This window comes from Chlorocebus sabaeus, chromosome 19 (genome assembly GCF_047675955.1).
Source record: "Chlorocebus sabaeus isolate Y175 chromosome 19, mChlSab1.0.hap1, whole genome shotgun sequence".
Classification (NCBI taxonomy): Eukaryota; Metazoa; Chordata; class Mammalia; order Primates; family Cercopithecidae; genus Chlorocebus; species Chlorocebus sabaeus.
In genome coordinates, this window is record NC_132922.1 from 8,968,759 (window position 1) to 8,993,981 (window position 25,223).

At 46.8% G+C, this 25,223-nt stretch overlaps 1 protein-coding gene across 1 annotated transcript in view; it reads right to left on the minus strand.

Annotated features, from left to right (window-relative positions):
• The window catches only part of SREBF2 (sterol regulatory element binding transcription factor 2), a 74,970-nt gene that overhangs the window by 16,398 nt on the left and 33,349 nt on the right, over positions 1 to 25,223 (minus strand). The window contains exons 2-11 of the mRNA XM_007975929.3: positions 23,104 to 23,562; positions 21,616 to 21,797; positions 19,334 to 19,480; positions 16,717 to 16,938; positions 15,283 to 15,397; positions 15,010 to 15,191; positions 13,317 to 13,509; positions 12,611 to 12,792; positions 9,714 to 9,990; positions 6,389 to 6,558 (exon numbers count right to left, since the gene is read on the minus strand). Of these exons, the coding sequence (XP_007974120.2) occupies positions 6,389 to 6,558; positions 9,714 to 9,990; positions 12,611 to 12,792; positions 13,317 to 13,509; positions 15,010 to 15,191; positions 15,283 to 15,397; positions 16,717 to 16,938; positions 19,334 to 19,480; positions 21,616 to 21,797; positions 23,104 to 23,562 (2,129 nt within the window). The remainder of the gene's footprint in view (positions 1 to 6,388; positions 6,559 to 9,713; positions 9,991 to 12,610; positions 12,793 to 13,316; positions 13,510 to 15,009; positions 15,192 to 15,282; positions 15,398 to 16,716; positions 16,939 to 19,333; positions 19,481 to 21,615; positions 21,798 to 23,103; positions 23,563 to 25,223) is intronic.

Consider the following 25,223-nt stretch of genomic DNA (forward strand, 5'->3'; position numbering starts at 1 on the left):
GGTGGTTTGAACTAATAAGAAATAGAAATCCTGGGATACAGTCCTCTGCAGTATGGCTTCTATAAGGGAAATTGAGATAACAGCTTTTGTTACTCTTAATTTTCTTGGCATTATAGTCCCGTACCAATTTTCCTTTTTTCTTTTTTGAGAGAGGATCTTGCTCTGTCACCCAGGCTACAGGGCAGTGGCACAATCACAGCTCACTACAGTCTCGACCTCCTGGGCTCAAGCAATCTTCCCACCTTGGTCTCCTGAGTAGCTTGGACCACATGCCACACAAAAAGAAACCGGGCCTGCCACCATGCCAGGCTAAGTTTTGTATTTTTGGTAGAGATGGGGTTTCACCATGTTGCCCAGGCTGGTCTTGAACTCCTGTGCTCAAGTGATCCTCCTACCTCAGCCTCCCGAAGTGCTGGGATTACAGGCACAAGCCACCATGCCTGGTCTAAAAAAAAAAAAAATTTTTTAAAGTTTTCCTAAATTTTATAGACATCAGAATCCTCCCCAGCTGGGGCCTAGGAGCCCCCCCTGTAACTCATCTGCTAAATACCTGATGTGAAAGAGGCTGTGGCAAGAACCCCACAACTGTTTAGATCCTGAGAGTCACTCAGTACCCCTGAGCCAGTCCCAGCCCCAGGTTGTGTCCCCCAACATCGGTCTAACCCCATGGCTCTCAAATCATGTGCCAAGGCAGTCTGAGGTGCCACAGCAAGTGATCAGGGGCGGAACAGGCTATTTTAAACTTTCGAGGAAAACAGTGATGCTCAACATCAGCTGGGCACTTATAAAGTGACTAGATGGGGAGAGCCTGCAGCCTCAGCATTGAGATCACACTAGCTTCCTTTGAAGGTGTCGTATCTGTCATAGTACTGTGTGGAAATCAGTGTGGAAAAGAGAGAGAGTGGTGGTTGCTAGTCTGATTCCAAAGCTTGAGAAGGTGTGCAGTGCTTGACAGGTTCACGTATTGGTAAGAAACATAGTGAGACTATGCTTGTGAATAGCCATTCCACTCCATCCACTCCAGCCTGGGCAAGAGTGAGATTGTATCTCTATTAGAAAAGAAAAAAAAAGAATATTTTGGATTCTTAATAACTATGATTTCTAAGAAATTATTAAGAATCCAAAATATTCTCTCTCTTTTTTTCTTTTGAGACGGAGTCTTGCTCTGTCACCCAGGCTGGAGTGCAGTGGCACAATCTCAGTTCACTGCAACCTCTGCCTCCTGGGTTCAAGCAATTCTGTCTCAGCCTTCCGAGTAGCTGGGATTATAAGTGAGTGCTATCACGCCTGGATAATTTTTGTATTTTTAGTAGAGACGGGGTTTTACCATGTTGGCCAGGCTGGTCTCAAACTCCTGACCTTAGGTGATCCACCTGCCTCGGCGTCCCAAAATGCTGGGATAACAGGCGTGAGCCACCGCGCCCAGCCTCTTTTCTTTTCTTTTTTTTTAAAGTAGAGACATGGTCTCACTATGTTGCCCAGGTTGGAGTGAAGTGGCTCTATTCACAGGTGTGACCATAGCTAACTGCAGCCTCAAACTTGTGGCTTCAAGAGATCCTCCTGCCTCAGTCTCCTGAGGAGCTGGGACTACAGGTGTGTGCTACCACTCCTAGCAAAAAATATTATTTCTTCTTTCAACTTCACATATGATTTTTTCACATGACCACTAAGCTGTTAAGACAACTTAAATACCTATTAGGATGTTCAAACTTAACTACTTAACAGAGGCCAGGTGCGGTGGTGCCTATAATCCCAGCACTTTGGGAGGCTGAGGTGGGCAGATCGCTTAAGCCCAGGAGATCGAGACCAGCCTGAGCAACATAGCAAAACCCTGGCTACAAAAATTACAAAAATTAGCTGGGTGTGGTGGTGCGCACCTGCAGTCCCAGCTACTTGGGAGGGTGAGGTGGGATGATCACTTGAGCCCAGAGAGGTTGAGGCTACAGTGAGCCGTGGTTACACCACTGCACTCCAGCCTGGGCAACAGAGTAAGACACTGTCTCAACAAACGAAAAAACTGTTAGGTATTTCTTTTGGCTAAGGGATGCCATGAAAAATTTACTGAGACATAGTGAGTCGAGCAAGTTTGGGAACCTCTAGTCTAAACCATTTTCACAGAGGCCAGCCCTGCACTTGCCCCCAACACTTGGCTCATTTGTAGCTAAATATATCTCACCAAATTCAAAGCTTCTTCCTTTATAAGAAAATACTGTCTGAGTCTCTTTATTCTCTCTCAAGAGAAGTAAACAGAGAAGAGCAGTGACTTTAAAGATGACAGTTCTTCTCCTTTTTCCATCTTACTGAATATGCAAATTTGGTAATACTATTAAGTTTCAAATATTTATATGCTTTCACACAGCATCACCATCTCTACAGATTTGGTCTGAGGAAGTTCTTAAAGAGGTGCATGAAGACAATGGACAGAAATGTTCCCTACAGCACTGTTTATAACGGCAAATACTGGAAACCACCCAAATGTCCATCAGCAGCACCAAGTACCTCTGTAGAATGAAGAAGCTACAAGAAATACCCAAGATTCATTGTTAGTCACTAAATCTGGAAGACCAACACTTCCAGACATCAAGACATGAGGAAACTCAGCCGTTAGGGTTGGGTGGTGGTGGTGCAGTAGAACAGACTAGCAGATCCGGAGGCAGACCCTGCTGTACATGGATCCTTGATTTATGAAAAAAAAAAAAAGGTGCCACTTGGTGCAGCAGGAGAAGGACAGTTTATAAAATAACAGGTTCTGAGTCAGGTAGATATCCTTATGGAGAAATACAGATCTTGCACTCTTACCTCCAACTCATATAAAAATTAATTCCAGGTGGATTAGGTACCTGTGTGTAAAGAGTAAAAAATAAAGCTTCTAGCAGACAACATAGGAGAATATCTTCATGATTTTGAGGTAGGACAAAGATTTACAGGACTTAAAATGTCTAACTGTAAAGGAAAAGACTAATAATCTGGATTTCACTGAAATTAAGAGCTTGTGCTATCACTAGATACCATTAAGAGAGAATAGGCAAACCATACAGTGGGAGAAGGCATCTGAAAAGCATATATCCAATAAAGGGGTCATCTCCAGAATAAATAATTCCTCTAATCAATAAGATGACAGACACTCCAAATGAAAAAGAGGTAAGAATTGTGAATTGAATGTCACAAAAAAGACTATCCAAATTGCCAGTAAATGTAAGGAGAGGCGCTCAATCTCATTAATCACCTGGGAAATGCAAATGAAAACTACAATGAGATACACTAGAAGGGCTTAAAAAATTGACATTATATGTGTTTGGTAAGGATGTAGAACTGGAACTCTTGTTCACTGCTGATGGAGTGGAGAATGGCCAACAATCTGGAAATACGCACAACCTCTGACCCAGCAATGACATTCCTAAAAATGCAGTCACGTTTCCTGAAAGATGTGTGTATAAGGAGGTTCACAGCAGCACCCTTCATAATAACCAAAGCTAGAAAGCAACTAAAAAGTTCATCTGCAATAATCTAGTCATACAATGGAACACTATAAAGTATGAGAATGAACAATCTATAATTCTACATGACAACATAAATGATTCTTACACATGATATTAATCAAAAGAAGTCAGACACAAAACAGTGTATACTGCAAGACTCTCCTTCTATTAATATAGTTTAAACAGAGGCAAAATATCTGAGGTGACTAGGATGGTGGTTACCCTTGGAAGGCTGGAAGGCTTGGGGGAAGGAGCAGGTGAGTGATTGCAAAGGGCCCAAGAGAAGTTTCTGAGGTCTTGGTTCTGTACTTTGAACTGTCTGCTGGCTACACGGGTGTGTTTACTCTGTGAAGTCACTGAACTGTGTATTTATGATTTGTATACTTTTTGACATGCACATTGTAACCTTTTTTTTTTTTCTTCTTCTTGAGACAGAGTCTCTCTCACTCTGTCACCCAGGCTGGAGTGTAGTGGTGCAATCTTGGCTCACTACAACCTCCGCTTCCCAGGTTCAGGCGACTGTCCTGCCTCAGCCTCCCAAGTAGCTGGCATTATAGGTGTGCACCACCATGTCCAGCTAATTTTTGTTTGTTTGTATGTATGTATGTATGTATGTATGTATGTATTTATTTTTTTTTTGAGATGGAGTCTTGCTCTGTCACCCAGGCTGGAGTGCAGTGGCGCGATCTCAGCTCACTGCAAGCTCCGCCTCCTGGGTTTACGCCATTCTCCTGCCTCAGCCTCCGGAGTAACTGGGACTACAGGCGCCCGCCACCACGCCCGGCTAGTTTTTTGTATTTTTTAGTAGAGATGGGGTTTCACCGTGTTAGCCAGGATGGTCTTGATCTTCTGGCCTCGTGATCCGCCCGTCTCAGCCTCCCAAAGTGCTGGGATTACAGGCTTGAGCCACCGCGCCCGGCCATGTATTTATTTTGAGATGGAGTCTCACTCTGCTGCCCAGGCTGGAGTGCAATGGCGCGATCTCCACTCAACACAACCTTCACTTCCAGGGTTCAAGCGATTCTCCTGCCTCAGCCTCCCGAGTAGCTGGAATTACAGGCATGCGCCACCACGCCCGGCTAATTTTTGTATTTTTAGTAGAGACAGGCTTTCATCATATTGATCAGGCTGGTCTCGAACTCCTGACCTCAGGTGATCTGCTCGCCTTGGCCTCCCAAAGAGCTAGGATTACAGGCATGAGCCACCATGCCTGGCCTTCCCAGCCACACTTCTAAGCATGTACTTTGATAAGTTTACTGAAATGATGAACAATAGGCAGATTAAACTCCAGTGACAGAATTCAGAAAAGTGGTTACCTTGGTTGGGGGCAGGAAGAGCAGGGAGGGCCTTAAGAAGGCTTCTGTGAGTACTGGGAATGTTCTATTTCTTGATTGGGTGGGTGTTGCATGGGTGACTTCACTTCAAGCCGTAAGTTAAAATGTGTGCATTTTTCTGCACATATGTTGTATTTTGATAAAATCAATGTCTTCAAAACATTTTTGGAGGGCATGGAAGTTACAAATGTAATGACATCAGCCCAGAGCACTTCAATAAACCAAAAAGAAGAGAGACCTCATCAATGCCTCCTGCTCTCAGCCTAGATTCACCTTTCCCAGAAAGCCCCCCAAGACCAGCTCAAGAGCTCACCCTAGCTCACTGTCCTGAAGACCTGGTCCCAGGAAGAATTAAGGGAAGGTTGAAATGAATAGGAAAAATGATGCATCTTCAGTGTCTGTGGACTCCCAGGTCGTCTAGCCCACAAGTGAGGATGGTGTTCTTTCCCCACCTGGAGCCCAGTCTTCCTCATGAGAAGATCAATGTCAAGCTCAAGAAGGGCTGCTGTCTAGGTTCCTTGCCAAAATGTATGCTCCTTGAGGACAAGGCAAATGTCCTGCTTAGAGAGGGTGCTCAGTCATGTTTGCTGAATGAGTGAATCAAGGGATGAATCTCTTATCTGTGGTCACCAGAAACAGAGTTAAGACATAAAAAGTACACTGGGCTTCCCTGCGCCCTTTGTCCTGTAGACTATTGTGATGTTCCTCAGGAAACGTATCAGTGTCACTACAGGGAACGCTCTGGTTCATTCTCAGCTCATCTCTGCCGTTACTGAGATACGGAAACAAATAAGAGATGTGGTAATGCTTGAACATACCTGATGTATTCAGCAGTCTACCCACAGTGGGACACACAGTAAAACATACCTGTTTCTGCTAGAGTAAGAGAAAGCCTGAGGTCAGCATGTTGTGAACTAGCTGATAACAAGGACTGGGAATTACCCATTTGAGAGTTCCCAAGGCTGGCTCCTAGCCAGGCATATGGGAGGTGCTTGATAACCACAATCCCTGCCCTGGGTCTGACCTGAGCTCCTTGTGGACAGGCACAGGTTTTTTTTTTTCTTTTACTTTTATCCTTTCCATTTCTTTTCTTGAACACTGTAGCTTGGCAAAGGCACTGGCTTTTATATCTGGACTCACAGTGCTGTGATGGACACAAGATGCCCAATAAATACCTTTTGAGTAAATAAAAGAACCAGGAGGCATAACCAGGGGATTCTAAGAAATTTTATGACCATTGGAAGAGTAGAAAAGTTGCATATTAACCCCCAAATACAATAGCTCTGCTACCAGTGAACCAATCTTCTTATTACCTCATATTACCTTCATATTACCTCAGGAGACCAAAATGTCCTGCTTACAAGGCTTATGGTATTAAGGCCACAAGGGGAGGAATTTTGGTCTGTTTTATCGGTTGCTGGAAGTCCTGGTGAAATGAGCAACTGAATGAATGCCTACCCCTCTAGGTGGGCAGCACCTGAGCGGGAAGGGGGCTCATAATGGCTTTTGCATCTTAACTCCTGGTTAGGTAAGTGCTCAGGGGAGGTTTACAGAAGGGAACTGAAGGGTACTCACGGCCAGGAAGCCCAGCTTGCCTCCACACCGGGTCTTGAGCCCCATGGCAGCAGTCAGATGGATCTCAACCAGTGTGTTTGGTGGGATTTTCTCCTCTGCACATTCAGCCAGGTTTACGGCACACAATGCCATGTGTACATCAGAACAGGCAGATCCTGCAGGAAGCTTCCCTAGGGTGGGCGGAAACAGACATTATCATTGATGGAACCCCAAAACCAAACATTTTCCTGCTCTCTCCAGCACAATCAAAGTAAGAGAGGAACCAGGGGAGAAACGAGGTGAACTCTGTGATCAGATAGGCCTGATCACAGGATGGGATGCCAGGCTCTGTGATGTTCTGGCTGTGTGTTCCTGTCTACCTTGCAGGGTAGCTGGGAACATGGCACCCGGTTCTATCGCACCCAGAGCCGCCACGATTGCAGGTTGTTGTACAGGACTCAGAGGCGCACAGGGCAGCATTTCCCAAAACAGTGTCAGAGCACAGCCCCACTCTGTGTTTCCAAACATTCAACAGAGGTAATGACATTTTTTTTTTAGACAAACTGATTTGAATTTATTTTCATTAAAAAACCTTCACAATGTGGCTGGGTGTCAGTGGCTCACACCTATAATCCCAGCACTTTGGGAGACCAAGTCTGGCGGATCACTTGAGGCCAGGAGTTCGAGACCAGCCTGGCAAACACAGTGAAACCCCATCTCTACTAAAAATAGAAAAAATTAGCTGGACGTGGTGGCGCACACCTGTAATTGCAGCTACTCAGAAGGCTGAGGCAGAATTGCTTGAGCCTGGGACACGGAGGTTGCAGTGAGCTGAGATCACACCACTGCACTCCAGCCTAGGCAACAGAGCGAGACTCTGTCCCCCAAAAAAGCCAAAAAAAAGAACCCACCTTCACAATACACAAACACACACCCATTTCAGGGGGGAAGTGACATAAACTGGGCAAGGACAGCTGAACACATGTTGGGTTAGTGGGTGGGAAGCCAGGAAGGCTTACCACACCCTCCCCAATGAGAGGTGCACAATGGCCCATCGGGGGCTGATCCCCTAATCAGGGGACAAAGTATCCTTGCACAGGCACAAGGGCCCATCACAGCTCTCCTGAGGCTTTCATACTGTTGCCAGCTTTGGTCCTTGCCTCAGGGGCGGCCACAGGAAGTGCCCATGTCAAGGTGTAGACAGTGGCAAAGCCAGGCTTCCCATGCTCATCCAGCCCTGTGTTCCCTCTCCTGGGCTGCCTTGCCTCCCTGTCTCTTTATCAGCATAAGGAGATCTCAGCCTCCATACTCCATTCTGTACTGGCCTCAGGTGTTCCTCCTACAGGAGACACTGGGCTTTTACTGTCACAGGGAGGGAGGGGAGAGGGCAGTGTGGCAACCATACTGTAGTTACCTCTGTCCTCTCAGTGTCTCACACAGGGAATGCCAGTGAGTATGGAGGGAATGAGTGATGTAAAGCTTCTCAGTTGGAATTCTCCAGAACTTGGCAGCAACGAGGACACAGCCTGATCAGAGACCTGAGTATGGGCTTATTCTGTCCCAAGGGCACACTGAGGAACAGACAAGATAACAGCGGGGCGAATTTGCAGATAGGGACCTTCTGCTAAAATTCTACCACGAGCCCACATATTAAAGCTGCACACTGACCCCGCTGTCTCATCTCCTGGTCACTCCTGCATCACTGGCCTGGCTCTGTTCCACTTTTGGCTGACACTCCTTGCGGCTACCAGGGCATCTAACACCTTCCAGTTACCACATCCTACTGTTATTCCTGGCCCTCACCTTACTGCGTGTCCCAGCAACAATCTCCCCTCCTCAACTCTGCCCTTGCTCCTCCAACACTCAGCCTCTCAGTGTCTCCTCAGACCTCTCCAACTGCTCCTCTTACGCAGCCTCTGCCTGACTCCCCGTCCTCTATCTGTTCATCTCTGTGTGCATGTGCAGTGGCACGATCACAGCTCACTGCAGCCTCAACCTACCTCCCAGGCTCAAGTGATCCTCCCGCCTTGGCCTCTCAAGTAGCTGGAACCACAGGTGCACACCACAAAGACCAGCTAATTTTTTGAATTTTTTTGTAGAGATGCAGTATCCCTGTGTTTTCCAGGCTGGTGGGAAACTCCTGGGCTCAAGTGACCTTCCTTCCTTGACCTCCCAAAGTTCTAGGATTACAGACGTGAACTGCTGTGCTAGTCTTTATCCTTTTCTGCTGTGCCAGTCTTTATCCTTTCCTTTCTTTTTGAGATGGAATTTTGCTCTTGCTGCCCAGGCTAGAATGCAGTAGTGCCATCTTGGCTCACTACAACCTCCACCTCTTGGGTTCAAGTGATTCTCTTGCTTTAGCCTCCCAAGTAACTGGAATTATAGGCACGTGCCACCACACTTGGGCTAATTTTTGTATTTTTAGTAGAGATGGGGTTTTGCTATGTTGGCCAGGCTGGTCTCGAACTCCTGACCTCAGGTGATCCACCCGCCTTGGCCTCCCAAAGTGCTGGGACTACAGGCATGAGCCAGCTACCATGCCCAGCCTGACTCTTCTAAACTTGAGAAACACAAACCTGATCATATCACTATTTTCCTAATGCTCTTCACTGAATCCTACTGATACACTACGAGATCCCCAGCCTGGCATCCAAATCCCTTCATGGTCCGAGCACTGCCCTTGTGCTCCGGCTCCCTCTAGGACCACTGAAGACTTATTCCCAAGAGCCACCCCAGGTGGGGCTCCTCCTTGGGAACATCCCTCTGCCCAGAAGGCTCATATCCTGCAGAGCTGGTGACCTCTATGCATTCTTCCATGCAAAGCCAAGACTCTTACTTCCCTAGAAGCCTTTCTTGAAACCCTCCAAACGGGTACCCACTCCCTCCCAATGAAAACATGTTCCTTCTGCTAAAGTCTAACATACTCACACTGAATTGTCATTCATTTGCTGACCTCTCTGCCTTTCTATTATAGCAGAAGCTTAATGAATGAAATAAATGATCATATTTCATTGACTCTAAGATGTCAGCAATTTTACATCTCACCATTAATTTAAGTATCACTAAAGAAAAACACTGCCACTTATCTACAATGTGCCACTGTTTATAGGACACATCCTGAGTATAGTGATGTTACTGTGAAAACATGTGCATCTGAGAACTGATGAGCTAAAGCAAAGAGCCATCCTTACAGCTGTGGAAACAGGTAGAAGCTTGGTCTAGCCACTCTAAAAAAGCAGCATTAAAAGGACTTCAGCTAGGGTGCAGAACTGGCAAATCAAGCTAAGGAGGAGAGGTAGCATGATATGCCTTGCAGCAAGCCAGGCAGCAGCAGCCGCCCCGTCACCTGTGATGTGCAGCTGGTGAAGCCGGTGATAGGCCAGAGCCGCATCCCGGGCGCTGGTCTTAGCTTCATCTTCAAAGCCTGCCTCAGTGGCTGGCGTGGCCCGCCGGCACTGGAAGACTTTCTTGAGCAGCCAGCGCACCAGGCGTAGCTTCTGCAGGCTGTAGCGGATCATGTTCCAGGAGAGGCTGCAGGCCAGGTCCAGGCGGGAGGTGGGCAGTGCTCGGCCCAAAACTGCCAGGCAGGTTTGTAGGTTGGCGGCAGCAGCTGCAAAATCTCCCTACGAAGTATCAAGAGGTATTAACGGTCACTGGCCTTGCTCTGGCTTTTTGTTTTGATATAGACTTCTACTCCCCTCACTCCCCATTATCAGAGGAATTAGTGCATACTCATAAAAACAAGGGAAACTTCAGAAAGCTACAAGAAAGTAAAATAAAACCACCTATAATCTCATTCCCCAGGAAGAAGCCCTGCTGACATTCTGAGGTATTTCCTTCCAGGCTTTTTACTCGATTGAGATTGTACTGTGTTCTTTCTTTGAGCAAATGCTGGTCAGAGTTCCCTCAGAGTAGCACTTTTTTTTTTTGTATTTTTAGTAGAGACGGGATTTCACCATGTTGGTCAGGCTGGTCTCGAACTCCTGACCTCAAGTGATCTACCTGCCTTAGCCTTCCAAAGTGTTGGGATTACAGGTGTGAGCCACCGCGCCCGGCCAGCAGTATCTTTTAGACATGAGACAGGTGACACAAATTTAGATGACCTGCATGATCCTTTAGGCTTTCAGGGTCTCAAAGTGCAGCCCCCAGAGGCCAGTAGCATCAGCTCTTAGGAGCTTGTTAGAAATGCGAGCACTTGGACCTTACCCCAGGGCTACTGAATCAGAACCTCTGGTGCTGCAACCCTCTAGGTGATTCTCATGCCATGTCTGCTAAAGTGTTTTTCTTTTCATTTTTAGAGATGGGGGTTTTGCTGTGTTGCCCGGGCTGGTCTTGAACTCTGGGGCTCAAGCAATACCCACACCTCAGCCTCCCGAGTAGCTGGGATTTACAGGTGTGAGCCACAGTACCCGGCTTCATGCCTGCTGAAGTTTGAGAACCATGGTTTCAGGCAAACTCACAGCTAAACTACCCTACTCTAGGATTCAGATGAACTAATCTTTGTCAACCTGAGAGGGTCTAGTGGAGAGTCTTGGCACTGCACTGAAGAACGCTTGCCTTCTCTCTGTCACTGTTGGAGACTATAAGACAGGCTAAGACAGGCTATACAGTCTTGGGAAATTAAAGTAAATTATCCTATTTTCCTCTATTGGGCAGCTGGTACACTACCTGTGTTTTGTTTCCCACATCATTACAGGACTGGATAAGGGAAAAGAAAAGATGTCCTCAGAGCAACAGTCTCTAAGGTGGCTCTATCTTTTCAGTCAGAAGTACCTGCAACTTGAATATTCAAAAGGAGGCAGGTGTTCCCTGGCTCCTCCCCTGCCTTTCCCTCAAAGGTGCGCTATTCCCAAGTCCCAATCTTTGGCTCTCACCCCTCCTGACTCCCCAGTCCAGTTCTCCCTAAGAATCTTCTCCTGACAGACAAGCTTCTCAAATACTCTGGCTCCGCCCCTCCTCCATCCCCATGGCCTGCCTCCCAATCACTGCTCATTCTACAGAGGCCTCTTCCAGCTTTTCCAGGCAACATGGCCTAGATGGAGTCCACTCCATTTTGGAGCCTCTCTTATCCTTGAGTCAATGTCACTATCACTTCTTTTCCAAATACTACATTTCAAATATTTATTCAGTTCAAACTTTTCCTTTTAATTCCACGTCCTTGCCATCATCTCTTACTCAGCCTATTTCATAGAGCCCCCTGACTCAGCCAGGCGTGGTGGCTCATGCCTATAATCCCAACATTTTGGGAGGTCAAGGTGAGAGGATCACTTGAGCCTAGGAGTTTGGGACCAGCCAGACAACATAGTGAGACCTTGTCTCTACTTAAAAAAGAGCACCCTAACTTGTTTCCATGTTCCATTCATTTCACATCTCCCTTCTACCTATCCTTCACAGCCACCAGAATGATGCTTATAAAACACACACCTGAACCTGCCTCTAGGATATACATCTTGGGATGTTATGCTCAGGAAACAGGCCTCTTAAAATCACATCTATATTCTGAGACCAGTAGCCCCAGCAAGGCTGACAGATCCAGGATGGCCAATCAGATTCTCACTAATGGCTCTGCAGCTTGCAGAGGTGGGGAGGGCATGCCCATGGCTCACTGCTGCTGAGGAGTGTTCTGGTTCTTGTTCCTCTTGAAATGTGGATGTTTAACTCTTCCTCAATGCTGTGAGTTGCCCCAGAATTTTTTCCATAAACTCCCTGTTGATTTCAAATGAAAACTTTCAGCTAGTTTTCCTGCTCAAAAACCTTCCCTGGTTCTATAGAGAATTGGGAATAAAGCCCCAAATCAGTTCCCAGTGAAAGCCCTCTCCAATTTGGGCCTAGACACACTACCAGCCTTTGCCTTCAACTCTCTGTGACACAGCCTACACTTAACATACCCTGGAACCTGCCAGTCACCAAGTAGCCTGTCTATTCATGCCTTTGGGTGGGTCCTTTGGCCACCTCCATCCTTCCTTCCTGCTCTTGGCAGCCCCGCTCAAGCCCTGGAACCCCTCCCTCAGAACCCAACTTTATTATTCCTCTGTCATACCAGAGACACAGATCATCTCATGTCCCTGGAATTAATTATCTATGCAGAGGTGCCCTCTCCACTGCCCTGTGACTGTTCAGCAGCAGGGTCCCTTTTTCCTTTCAGTTACCACAAGTATCTATCATAGGACTTTCTTCGACATGAGTTGCTGAATTATTGGTCAAGTCTAGGGGAGGATGGGGAAGGGCGGACACAGAACTCACTCTGGCGAGATCCAGGTCTGCCTGTTTCCGGTGCCTCCAGAAGGTGACCGAGGAGCGGGAGTGTGGCCGGATCACTGGCTCCCCATGGACCAGCAGCTTCACAAAGACGCTCAGGACAATCACACCATTTACCAGCCATAAGAGAAGAGTAGGCATCATCCAGTCAAACCAGCCCCCAGAACCTAAGAAGGAGTGTCTCAGCAGAGCCTGCCAGGAAAGGCCTTGCGGAACAGCCAGGCACCTGACAGACCTCAGCACTTATCACAGGAAAGAGTCTTCTACCGCATTTTCAGAAGAAAGGGTGAATAATTCTATAATCTAAACGGGGCTAATGACTGTAGCCCTTGTCATTATGGAGCTGAGTGCCACAAAAATCTTTGTTAGCTTGAAAGGGTTAAGGAATTGGTTTTGCAACCTCAGGTAAAAAACACCATATTCTCCTTCAAATAGGTACCACCCCTCCACGCCAGGGTATTTAGAGTAGTGTGGGTCCCTGATTTGTTTTGCTCATTCTGACTGAACTTGGGCTTGCCTTGTTACTTCCAAAACAGAACTTATGCCAGTCCCTATCAGAAGCAAGCAGGTGGGGGCCCACTATAAAACCCCTTTGGGACCTGGTAGCCAAGCCAAGAAGTTTGTACACAGGGTCCTTGTCCTGCCATAGTGGTCCAGCCATGCCCAGGTGGTGTAAGGGGCCGCCACCTACCTGACTCAAATGACAGGACACTGCGGCCAGAGCCTGAGTGTGGGTGCTGGTCAGAGTCGTGAGCCCCTCCCCACTGCAGCAGGGAAGTCAGGGGGTTAAAGGAGAGGCACAGGAAGGTGAGGACACACAGAAGAATCCGTGAGCGGTCTACCATGCCCAGTGCCACAGGAGGAGAGTCCGGCTCATCTTTGACCTTCAAAACAAGGCCTCGAGGTTGGAATAAATACTGCATAGGTTTTTACAGCACTTTATAAATACATATATATATTGAGAAATGGTTATGAGGTTTAAATTCAAGTCTATTAACTCAGGACTAAGGCCAGATGGGAACTGAGAGGCCTATAATTCACTAACTGCTGCTCAAACATTGGCACATTCACCTGCTTGCTAACTGAGAAAAGTACATGTGCCAAAGAACAAAGGTAGAAGAGATTTTCTTTTAAAATAGAGCTCTACCACAAAAGAGAACACACTGTATGATTCTGTTTCTGTATAATTCCAGAACAGGCAAAATGAATCTAAAGTAACAGGAAACTGATGAATCAAGTCATTGTCTGAGGCTGGAGAGGGGTGTGGGAAACTACCTGCAAAGGTGTACAAAAGAGCTTTTTGGGGTGATGGAAATGTTCTATATCTTGATTATAGTGACAGTTACATAGCACTGTACATTATGTTAAAACTCTTGGTACTGTACATTTAAAGTAGGTATATTTTATTGCATTTAAATTATACCTCAATAAAGTTGATCAAAAATCATATTTAGTGTAAATCTATCTAAAGGCTATTTTACCTGTTCTAAAACAGTACCATTGTCTACACCCACCCCACTCTCCATTTTATAGCAGGAGGGCTGGAGCCAGATCTCCCCTGCGCCCCAATGTGTATATAGCATGTCATTTCTTTTCAATATTTTAAAACCATTCTTCTGATGACTCAGAAGCCGAGCTAATTCAATTTATATGTCAAACAGCCTGTTGTTGCCAAACAGAATCACATTTATAAGAATATTTCAAAAACAGAGTATCCTTAGTAAAATTAAGTATGTGATACAATAAACAGCTTAGTCAAAAACAAACACTAGAAGGGAACTTTGTGCTTATAGAGTCAGAAACTGCCAAAGTCAAAATACAGTACAGAACCCAGTGGTCTCTACAGGTTCCCAGGAAGATCATTAGGCTCAGAGCCTCTCTTAAGTAATTCCATTAAACTGCCATTGCCAGGGGCTTTCTTTGACGATTAAAGGCCCATAGATAAAATGTTATCTGTTAGACTGCAAATTGTAATCATTTCTGAAAAGAGGACCCAGAGGCAGCCTCATCCTAAACGAATTGATCAGCCTCCCAAAGTGGTCTTGCCAGGCCCATTAAAGGCAGAGTGAAGCAATGAGGTGCCTTCAGCAGCTCCCAACGCCCCCACAACAGCTACTCCGCATTCCTGTTCTGGATCTGGCACTCATTACTCTCTGACAGGGCCTATCAGCAAGGACCAGTTAAACCTGAGGGACTGTTTCCCCCCAGAGTCAGTTTTCTTTTTCTTTATTCTCCAGGACCTGGTTAATTTCACAGAATTCCTGTTTCTCTCCAGGCTAGGCCCTCTGAACATGCAGCCTGGCCTCATAACTGTGACCTCCCAGCTACTTTCTTAGGGGAAATGGGAAAGATTCCAAGGATCAGGAGATTTCAAAAGTCTGTACCTTTGCATCATCCAACAGAGGGCTTCCTGGCTCAGAGTCAATGGAGTAGGGAGAGAAGCCAGCCTGTGACCCTGAGTCAGAGGCTGGGGGGGACATCAGAAGGACATTCTGATTAAAGTCCTCGATCTTCAGGTCCACCTCAGTGTCCACCAGACTGCCTAGGTCGATGCCCTTTAGAAGCTCTGCAAAGAAAACCCCACCTGGTGAAAATGATCTGCCTTTACAAAGCCCCAGCCGGGCTGGGGCTGACAACCCTGCTCTCAGCACACTTACTGTTCTTTTGATTTGCCAGCTTCAGCACCATGTTCTCCTGGCGCAGTTTATGATTGACCTGCTGCAAGTATTTGATGTAATCAATGGCCTTCCTCAGAACGCCAGACTTGTGCATCTGGGTAGGAAGATAAGCAAAAACACAGTGAGACCAGTGCAGGCTACAAGGTGAAAAGAGCAGAGCCCTAGCACTTGGGATGAGAGCATGGCTCTGTGAAGGGAGAAACCAAGTTCAGATGCTGGCCCTCCCAACGATTAGCTGTGCCACTCAGGAGAAGTTACTCCATACCTCTGAACCTCACTTTCCACCTCATTAACACAGAGATAATGAGAGTCCGTGAATCACAGGCTTGCAGCCTGGCTAAATCAGATAATGAGTGTAAAGAGCTTAGCCCCGAGCCTGGCAAATAGTTGACACTCAATAAATATTAGCTATTGTTCCTACTTCTTACAATAATCCTAGCATAAAAACAAACTTTAGGGAAAACAAATGACAAAACACCACAGCATTGTTGGACAGCTATCTTTTTTTTTTTTTCTCCAAGACAGAGTTTCACTCGTTGCCCAGGCTGGAGTACAATGGCACCATCTCGGCTCACTGCAACCTCCGCCTCCCAGCTTCAAGCAATTCTCCTGCCTCAGCCTCCTGAGTAGCTGGGATTACAGGCACCTGCCACCATACCTGGCTAATTTTTTTGTATTTTTAGTAGAGATGGGGTTTCACCATGTTGACCAGGCTGGTCTTGAACTCCTGGCCTCGTGATCCACCCACCTCGGCTTCCCAAAGTGCTGCGATTACAGGCGTGAGCCACAGCACCTGGCCTGGACAGTTATCTTAAGGCATAGATTTTTACTTAGGATGTATACTTTTCAGATTTGTAGGCAACAAGGAAAATAATGAAATTTTCTTTCAAAATAGGGTTTAAACATAGATAGGTTTTAAAAATAAAATCTCCTACTTTCCAGAAAACACATTCAGTGAAACACCAGAAACATTTGGAAAATCAATTTCCTCTATTTGTTGCTGGTCAAAGACTGAACCTCTTTTTTCTTTCTTTTCCCTAAAAGGTAACCCCTAAACACAGCTAAAACGATGCCATCAGCTGACTCCAAGGCACACACAGTCCTGTATCTGGAACTACTGAGTGGCAGGCGTCTTTCTCTGCCTCTGACAGTGGAGTCCCCCATCACTGCAGAGCACAGCCGAAGGAGTCAAAGGTCTCAGTGGGTCACTGCCTCATCAACCCTCACCAGTACCCTTATGGTTTTTAATATTTTATAATCTTGACACAATACCAAGATGCTTTAATAAAAAAGTACCTCTAACTCGGTCTTGTATTCACTTACCTTGAGTCTGGGACTTCTCTGAGCTCCTGAAGCAAAAACAGGTAGAGGGGACATGGTGGAACATAAAACATGATTTTGCTTGGCACCCACCTTGGCGTCTGTCCCCATGACCAGGTCTTTCAATTCGATGATTTTGTCATTGATGGAGGAGCGATATCGTTTCTCAATGATATTGTGGGTTGTCCGCCTTTCTCCTTCTTTGGGGGGCTCAAGCTGCTTGACTCCCCCAGGTACCTGCTTAATGGGCACTTTCTCTTGCCCCATCATTACAGGCATTGTGGTCAGAATGGTCCCACTGCTGCCCACCAGGGTCTAGAATAGGCACAGGTACAGAGCAGAATGAACCCTTTGTTAGTCTGCATAAAGCAACCTCAACACAGACCTGCCTACCCTGGCCAAGTGTTGCCAGACCTGGCAGTACTTCATGAGGTCTGAGACTCTTCCTGAGTTAATCAAATCAGGCCCCAAGACACCTCAGGAGCCACAGCACCTCGGTTACTACCTACCTTCAGAATCAACACTGATAAACTACACAAGAGGATTAACATGGCTAAATATGTTTTAAGTTTTGATCTAGGTATGCCAGAAACAAGTCATGATTTCTGCTGTGCTGTCAAACTGTTAACCACTTCTAAACTTCTACACGATGAACCACGAGTTGGTACCAGAGAAAACTTTCTCCTAGTGTATGACACATTTTTTCCTCTCAAATGACAATTAAGCAAATTACTGCATTTCTTTATACAATTTCACCATCAAAAAGCTTAAGGGCAGAAGTGACACTCTCAATCAAAGCCATTCGATTAAGTAAATAGGCCAACCATGGAGGTCCCCTCTTTTTATTCTTCATCTCTGTTTTCTCCTCTTATTTTTTCTAACTTTATTTTCTTTCCTTTTTTTTTTTGAGATGGAGTTTTGCTCTCGTTGCCCAGGCTGGAGTGCAATGGCGCGATCTCGGCTCACCGCAAACTCCACCTCCCGGGGTTCAAGCGATTCTGCTGCCTCAGCCTCCAGAGTAGCTGGGATTACAGGAATGCGCCACCACGCCTGGCTCATTTTGTATTTTTAGTAGAGACGGGGTTTCTCCATGTTGGTCAGGCTGGTCTAGAACTCCTGACCTCAGGTGATCTGCCTGCCTCAGTCTCCCAAAGTGCTGGGATTATAGGCATGAGATACCATGCCCAGCTCTTTTTTTTTTTTTTTGAGACAGTCTCACTCTGTTGCCCCAAGCTGGAGTGCAGTGATGTGATCGCAGCTCACTACAACCTCCACCCCCCGGGTTCAAGTGATTCTCCTGCCTCAGCCTCCTGAGTAGCTGAAATTACAGGCATCTGCTACCATGCCTGGCTCGTTTTCGCATTTTCATTAGAGATGGAGTTTCATCATGTTGACCAGGCTGGTCTCGAACCACTGACCTCAGGTGATCTGCCTGCCTCAGCCTCCCAAAGTGCTGGCATTACAGGCATGAGCCACTGGGTCCGGACCAATTTTAGTTTATTTTCTTGAATGATGGCCTTAATATCTAATCAGCCAACAAATAAATTAAAAGGTGCCCAATTTCATTAGTTGCCAATAAGTACGTCATGTACAATAAATACCACACATCTTAAGTTTATAGCTTGATGAATTTTACATATGTACACAATGTATATAACCACCCAGACCAAGATATAGCCCATTTCTACCAGCTCAGCTCAGAAGGTTCCTGCATGCCCCTCCCCTCCTTGGCAACACTGCTCTGACTTCTAGCACCATAGCTTCATTTTGTCTCTTTTTGAACTTTATATAAATGGAATCATTAGCATGAACTCTTTTGTGATGGGCTCCTTTGGCTTGACACACTATTTCTGAGGGACAGCCCCATGTTGTTTCATGCATCAGTAGCTTTTTTTTTTTTGAGAGTCAGTCTCATTCTGTCATCCAGGCTGGAGTGCAGTGGTGCGATCTCGGTTCTCTGCAACCTCTACCTCTCAGGTTCAAGCAATTCTCCTGCCTCAGCCTCCTGAGTAGCTGGGATTACAGGCACGTGCCACCATACCCGGCTAATTTTTATATTTTTAGTAGAGATGGGGTTTCACCATGTTGGCCAGGCTGGTCTCAAACTCCCAAAGTGCTGAGATTACAGGCATGAGCCATCGTGTCTGTCAGCCGTTCTTTTTTTTTAATTGCTAGGCATAATTTCGTTGTATGAATATATCGCAATGTACTTATTCTCCTGTGGATGGACATTCGAGTTGCTTCCAGTTCTTGGCTTTTATGAATAAAGCTAGTGCTTCCAAATTTTAATCACCATTTACTCTATCAGATTCTCATGCTATAGGATGCTGAAAGTGGCTAAGAACCTACAACTGAAGGATGGGGTACTTTCCATGTCCCTCACCTTGGAGCCCTTCCCTGCCTGGTGGCACTAGGGTCCTTAGCAGGACCTAAGAGGTGAATGGTCCTGTGTGGAGCTATTAGCCAAGAATAGAGGGTCCTTCTGCTATTCTTTTCTACTTCTTTGTAGACCCCAGTACTCCCACATCTAACACACCTTGGTAATACTTTCTCGAGCAAAAAAAACGACTAAGAGGAGTGACATTTACAATTTGACCGATTCGTGCTATAGACCCTCCCATACCTACTCAGCATACAGAGATTTAACGTCTCTGAAGACTAACACCTCCAGGAATAAAGGGGGAAGGTGGGGGGAGAAGGCAGCTCTTACTGGTACTTGAAGGGCAGCCGTCTGGATAGGGGTGGTGAGGGCAGTGAGGGCTGGGTTCTGGACCGCAGCCATAACAGGGCTGCCATCTGTCTTCAGCGTGGTCAAAACAAGGGAATCTGTCTTGATGATCTGAGGCTGGACCAGGACCTGGATGAAGAAGGAAGAAAAGGAAAAGGATGATAGCATTATCCTTCTGTTATGAATTCCTTTCTTACTGCATAGACCTTCCAAGAGAGAATGAGAAATGATATAATTTTTTTGAAATTGAGAATAAAAAAACAAACAGGAAATCTCATAGAGGCCATTTCGAAAGCCAGCTATTTTGTACAGCCTGAATACTGGGTTCAGGTGGAGAAAGAGGGGCTAGCTAAAGAGGGTCCTGGCTTCTTTTTTGCTGAGACAGGGTTGCTCTCTATTGCCCAGGCTGGAGTGCAATGGCACAATCTCAGCTCACTGCAGCCTCGACCTCCCGGGCTCAAGCGATCCTGCTGCCTCAGCCTCCTGAGTAGCTGGGACTATAGGCGTGTGCCACCATGCCTGGCTAATTTTTTGTATTTTTTGGGGAGACAGGGTTTCACCATGTTTCCCAGGCTGGTCCTGAACTCCTGGGCTCAAGAAATCCACCTGCCTCGGCCTCCCAAAGTGTTGAGATGACAGGCGTGAGCCACGATGCCCAGCCAGGTCATGGGTTTTAAGGCTGAAAGACTTTCAGGAGGGGGGTGCCAGTGGCCCAGCAGGAGCAGGAAGCAGGAGCAGAGTAGAGATGGGTAGGGTGGATGGCAGAGAGGAGAGGAAAGACTCAGGAAAGCCAGACGCATGGCTGAGAAGCAAAATTAATAAACCTGATTTCTTTTTTAAAGATAAATTACTGTGTTAGTAAGAAAATATAGGCCAGGTGCAGTGGCTCATGCCTGTAATCCCAGCACTTTGGGAGACTGAGGCAGGTGGATCACAAAGTCAGGAGCTCGAGACCAGCCTGACCAACATGGTGAAACCCTGTCTCTACTAAAAATACAAAAATTAGCTGGGTGTGGTGGTGCACGCCTGTAATCCCAGCTAGTCAGGAGGCTGAGGCAGAAGAATCGCTTGAACCCAGGAGGCAGATGTTGCACAGTGAGCTGAGATCATGCCACTGCACTCCAGCCTGGGCGACAGAGCAAGACTCTGTCTCAAAGGAAAAAAGAAAAAAAGAAAATATAGTCCACGATGATGTATGACATAAAGACATTTTTTTGTGATTATAAAACTAATACATGTCCCCCGGCTGGGCACAGTGGCTCATGCCTGTAGTCCTAGCACTTTGGGAGGCCGAGATGGGTGCATTGCTTGAGGCCAGGAGTTCAAAACCAGCCTGGTCAACCTGGAGAAACCCTGTCTCTACTAAAAATGCAAAAAATTAGCCAGGCGTGGTGGCGGGCACTTGTAATCCTAGCTACTTGGGAGGCTGAGGCAGGAGAATCGCTTGAACCTGGTAGGTGGGGGTTGCAGGGAGCCAAGATCGTGCCACTGCACTCCAACCTGGGCAACAAGAGCAAAACTTTGTCTCAAAAAAAAAATAACTAAAATACATAAATAACTAAAAAATAAAACATGCCCCCCAACCCAAAAGTAATATATGTTCAGCACCCACAGCACAAAATATGGAAAACAGAAAACTATGAAAGCCAGGCGTGGCAGCTCACGTCTGTAATCCCAGCGCTTTGGGAGGCCGAGGCGGGTGGATCACGAAATCAGGAGTTCAAGACCAGCCTGGCCAACACAGTGAAACCCCATCTCTACTAAAAATATAAAAATTAGAACTGGGTGTGGTGGCATATGCCTGTAGTCCCAGCTACTCGGGAAGCTGAGGCAGGAGAACCGCTTGAACCTGGGAGGTGGAGGTTGCAGCAAGCTGAGACCATGCCACTCCACTCCAGCTTGGGCAACAGAATGAGACTCCATCTCAAAAACAAAAACAAAAACAAAAACAAAACAAACAATAAAAACAGAAAACTATGAAAAAGAAAATTATCTTTTTCAATTTGGCACATTTCTTTCCAGTTTTATGCCCATTACATGTGTACATAAAGTGACTGCACCAGCCTTTCCTGAGTGCCAGTGACTATCTACAGATATGGGCTCAGCCAGGTCTCTATACACTGCTCACAGGTACATCCTCGTGCCCTACAAGCTGCTTTGTGTACACTCTGGTTGGTCCTTCTTAGTATGTAGACCACATCTTCAACCAAGGACCAGTTAACAGCCCCATCCAGTGCCTCCTTGAATCCTTTCCAGCCACTTACCGGGACCTGCTGCACCTGTGGCGCGGCAACTGTCTGCACCGTGGCTGGGGCAAGGGTCTGCAGCGTGCCATTGGCTGTTTGTGTCAGCACCCGCTGGGCCTGTACTGTCTGCACCTGCTGCTGAATGGTGACCGGCTGTACCTGGGAGGATGTCACCAGGCTTTGGACTTGAGGCTGAAGGACTTGGGAGAAGAGGAGAAAAAAGGCACAGAGATGAGGAATGCATTCTGTTAAGTATCTCATAATGATTCCAACTCCCCACCTGCTGCTGAAGATGATGTGCACAGCCATTTACAAGCTGGTTTAGACAACCAGAACATCCCATAAGGGCTGCATCAATTTCTGAGGGAACGAGTACAAATTGTTTTATTACTCTGGGTGCCAGGGTGGAGAAAAGGGAAGCTAATCAGCAAATGACTGCACCCAGCAAGGGAGTTAACAGATGTTGAGAATCAACAACTCCCTGGGGCTTCATTTCCTTCCATCCTTTCTGGACGGGAAGTGTACTTTGGGAGGACTGTCTCAGCTTTTTGCCTTTACATTCCTCCACCCGTCCCAGTTCTTGAACTCCATTGAAGAACTGTAAGATTCTTTGAAATTCAGAGCAATACTAATCTCACCCAAGGCTCCCCAGAGCCAGAGGGAAATATGATGAAAAGGCACTGGGATGCAGCACAACACAGAAAGAAAAAGCCCCTTTCAGTCATCCATTCCCTCAACACATATTGAGGGCCCAGCATGAGGCTTGCTACTTGAAGCTGCTGCACCTACATTAAAAGTCATATTCATCACCATAGTGGATGCTCAGATGTTTGTTGAACGAATAGTTCTCAACTGTGGCGGCTGAGATCTGGCTGCCACCTAGCCAATTTCAAGCCTTATTCAAGTCTCCACCACTAGTTATCAGGAAGGCCCTGTGTCTACTATGCTTGCTGGATTTTTTTTTTTTTTTTTTTTTTTTTGAGACAGAGTTTTGCTCTGTCGCCCAGGCTGGAGTGCAGTGGCACAATCTTGGCTCACTGCAAGCTCCGCCTCCCGGGTTCACGTCATTCTTCTGCCTGAGCCTCCCAAGTAGCTGGGACTACAGGTGCCCGCCACCATGCTCGGCTAATTTTTTCTATTTTTTAGTAAAGAAGGGGTTTCACCAAGTTATCCAGGATGGTCTTGATCTCCTGACCTCGTGATCCGCCTGCCTCGGCCTCCCAAAGTGCTGGGATTACAGGTGTGAGCCACCGCGCCCGGCCGCTTGCTGGATTTTTTAACCAAGTATTTTTGAAATAGGCACAATAGATATTAAGGTATTTGAAGCTGCAGAATGTGACATGCTCCTGTACCAGTTCTTATTGACAGTTACCGGAAACTCATTCAGACAGGACCATATTGATATACCTGCCATTCCTGAAGAGGACAGAAATATTTACAGTGTCTGCAAACTGGCACATAAACTTTGGAACCAACCAACCACTACCATTCTGACTTCTGAATCACCTTGAAAGCTAGTGGCTGCATTCTGGTATATCAAAGGCTGCTGGATGATCCTTGTCTGCGGAGCGGTGCTGAATGTTGGGGTGATCATTACCGTCTGTTGTTGCAGCTGAGCTTGAGGTTGAGGCTGGGGCTGGGGGCGGGGCTGAAGAATAGGAGTTGCCCTGGGTGTGGTGGGAACTGAGGTGGGAGAAACCTTGACCTGCAGGGTTGGAGCCTGTGGGGAGGCCGTCGAGGGAGAGAAGGAAGGTAATGGGACCTGGGTGAATGACCGTTGCATTGAAGGGTCCACAGCTCCGCTGCTGCTGCCCCTGCCATTGCTGCTACTGCTACCGCCACTGCTGCCGCTGCTGCCACTGCTGCCGCTGCTGCTACCACCACTGCCAGGAAAGGAGCTACACAGCTGCTCTGAAAACAAGTCAGGGAACTCTCCCACTTGATTACTGACAAATTGCAGCATCTCTGTGAACAAAAGAAAAGGAGTAATTTTATTGCTATCCAAAAAGTTACCTTTCAAACTTGCTTAAGAAACTAAGGCATGAAAACCCAATGGCCTTCCTAAGACCGTGGCAGAAATGGGTCAGGAAACCCTTACCTCTTTCTTGTGGGGATCATCTGGGACAAGATGGCTGACCAAGGTCCCAGGACAACAGGACAGGACTTTATCTGTTTGATGTTCTTTTCCCTCCTCACTCTCACCTCCAGGCCCTTTCTCTCATTTTCTTTCTTTCTTTTTTTTTTTTTTTTTTGAGATGGACTCTTTCTCTGTTGCCCAGGCTGGAGTGCAACAGAGATCTGGTGCGATCTTGGCTCACTGCAACCTCTGCCTCCCGGATTCAAGTGATTCTCCTGCCTCAGCCTCCCTGGGACTACAGGCGCACGCTACCATGCCTGGCTACTTTTTGTATTTTTAGTAGAGACAGGGTTTCACCATATTGATCAGGCGGATCTCAAACTCCTGACCTTAGGTGATCCACCCACCTCAGCCTCCCAAAGTGCTGGGATTACAGGTGTGAGCCACCACACCAGCCTCTCATTTTCCTGATTGTTTTGATCAATCATAAAAGGAACTACCTTTGTACTAGGTGGGTGCTGTTTTGTCGAAGTACCAAGGGTCCTTTTTTACAGCTGGAGACGCTGAGGCAGCGAGTAGGGAGTCACTGTCCTAAGGCTGTGAGTATAGTGGCCTTGGCTTGTGAGGCCACCTCCAGTCCTAGCACTGCAGACCCTAACTTGCTCTAACCCCTTTCCTCCTCACCACAGGGAGGCTCTGGGCCTCCTCTCCAAGCTGAGTAAAGCCCTGGGCACTGTTAGTATTCTTGGAAACACTCAGGGACAACCAAGTTGATGGCCCCTAAGTCATGGAGCTTCAGGGATGCAAAGAATGGAAAGATCATATATGAAATCCAGGAGAGGAAAGTAACTTGGCCAAGGTCCCACAGCTTGTTAGGGTACAGCCAGGATTAGAACCAGTTCTCTGCCTCCCAACTTTGTGTTCTTCTACCACAATGCAGTGCAGGTGTGTTGCCAGGTCAGGACACAGCAAGCAGGCCCCGCCCTGGACTCTGTGCTTCCCAGGGCCCACACTGGCCCTTGTCTGGTTGTGCCCCTTTTCTTTGGGCAAGGGGTCTTGGGTCCAAAGGGATGTGTCCACCTGGAGACCACACTCCCCTTTCTAGATCATGTTCCGAGTAGCTGGGACCCTTAAATTCCCAGCCCGAAGGGTCTCAAGCCTGCTTCCAGGGCCTCTTCTCTGGCCAATCTTCCCACAGGCTTTCCAAAACCCAACTTAACCCACAACTACCCCCTCATCTCTCATGACTCCCTTCTTTTCATATGACTGCTCCCTATAGGAGTCAGGGGCCTCAGCTTTGTCCCAGAAAGTTTCAGATCTATAATTTTCTACATTGTCCACATTCTTTTCTCTTTCTAATACACTCCCAAGAAGCTACTGCTTGTTCTTGAACTACGGCCCCTCCTTTCCAAACCCTCAAGGCCATATGATGCTCTGATTTAGACACCAAAACAACAAAAACCACCACACCACCACTATTAAAAAATAAATAAATAAATAAAAAAGGCACCATCTCCATTCCCCTAAACCACTACCAGGATGTTCTTCT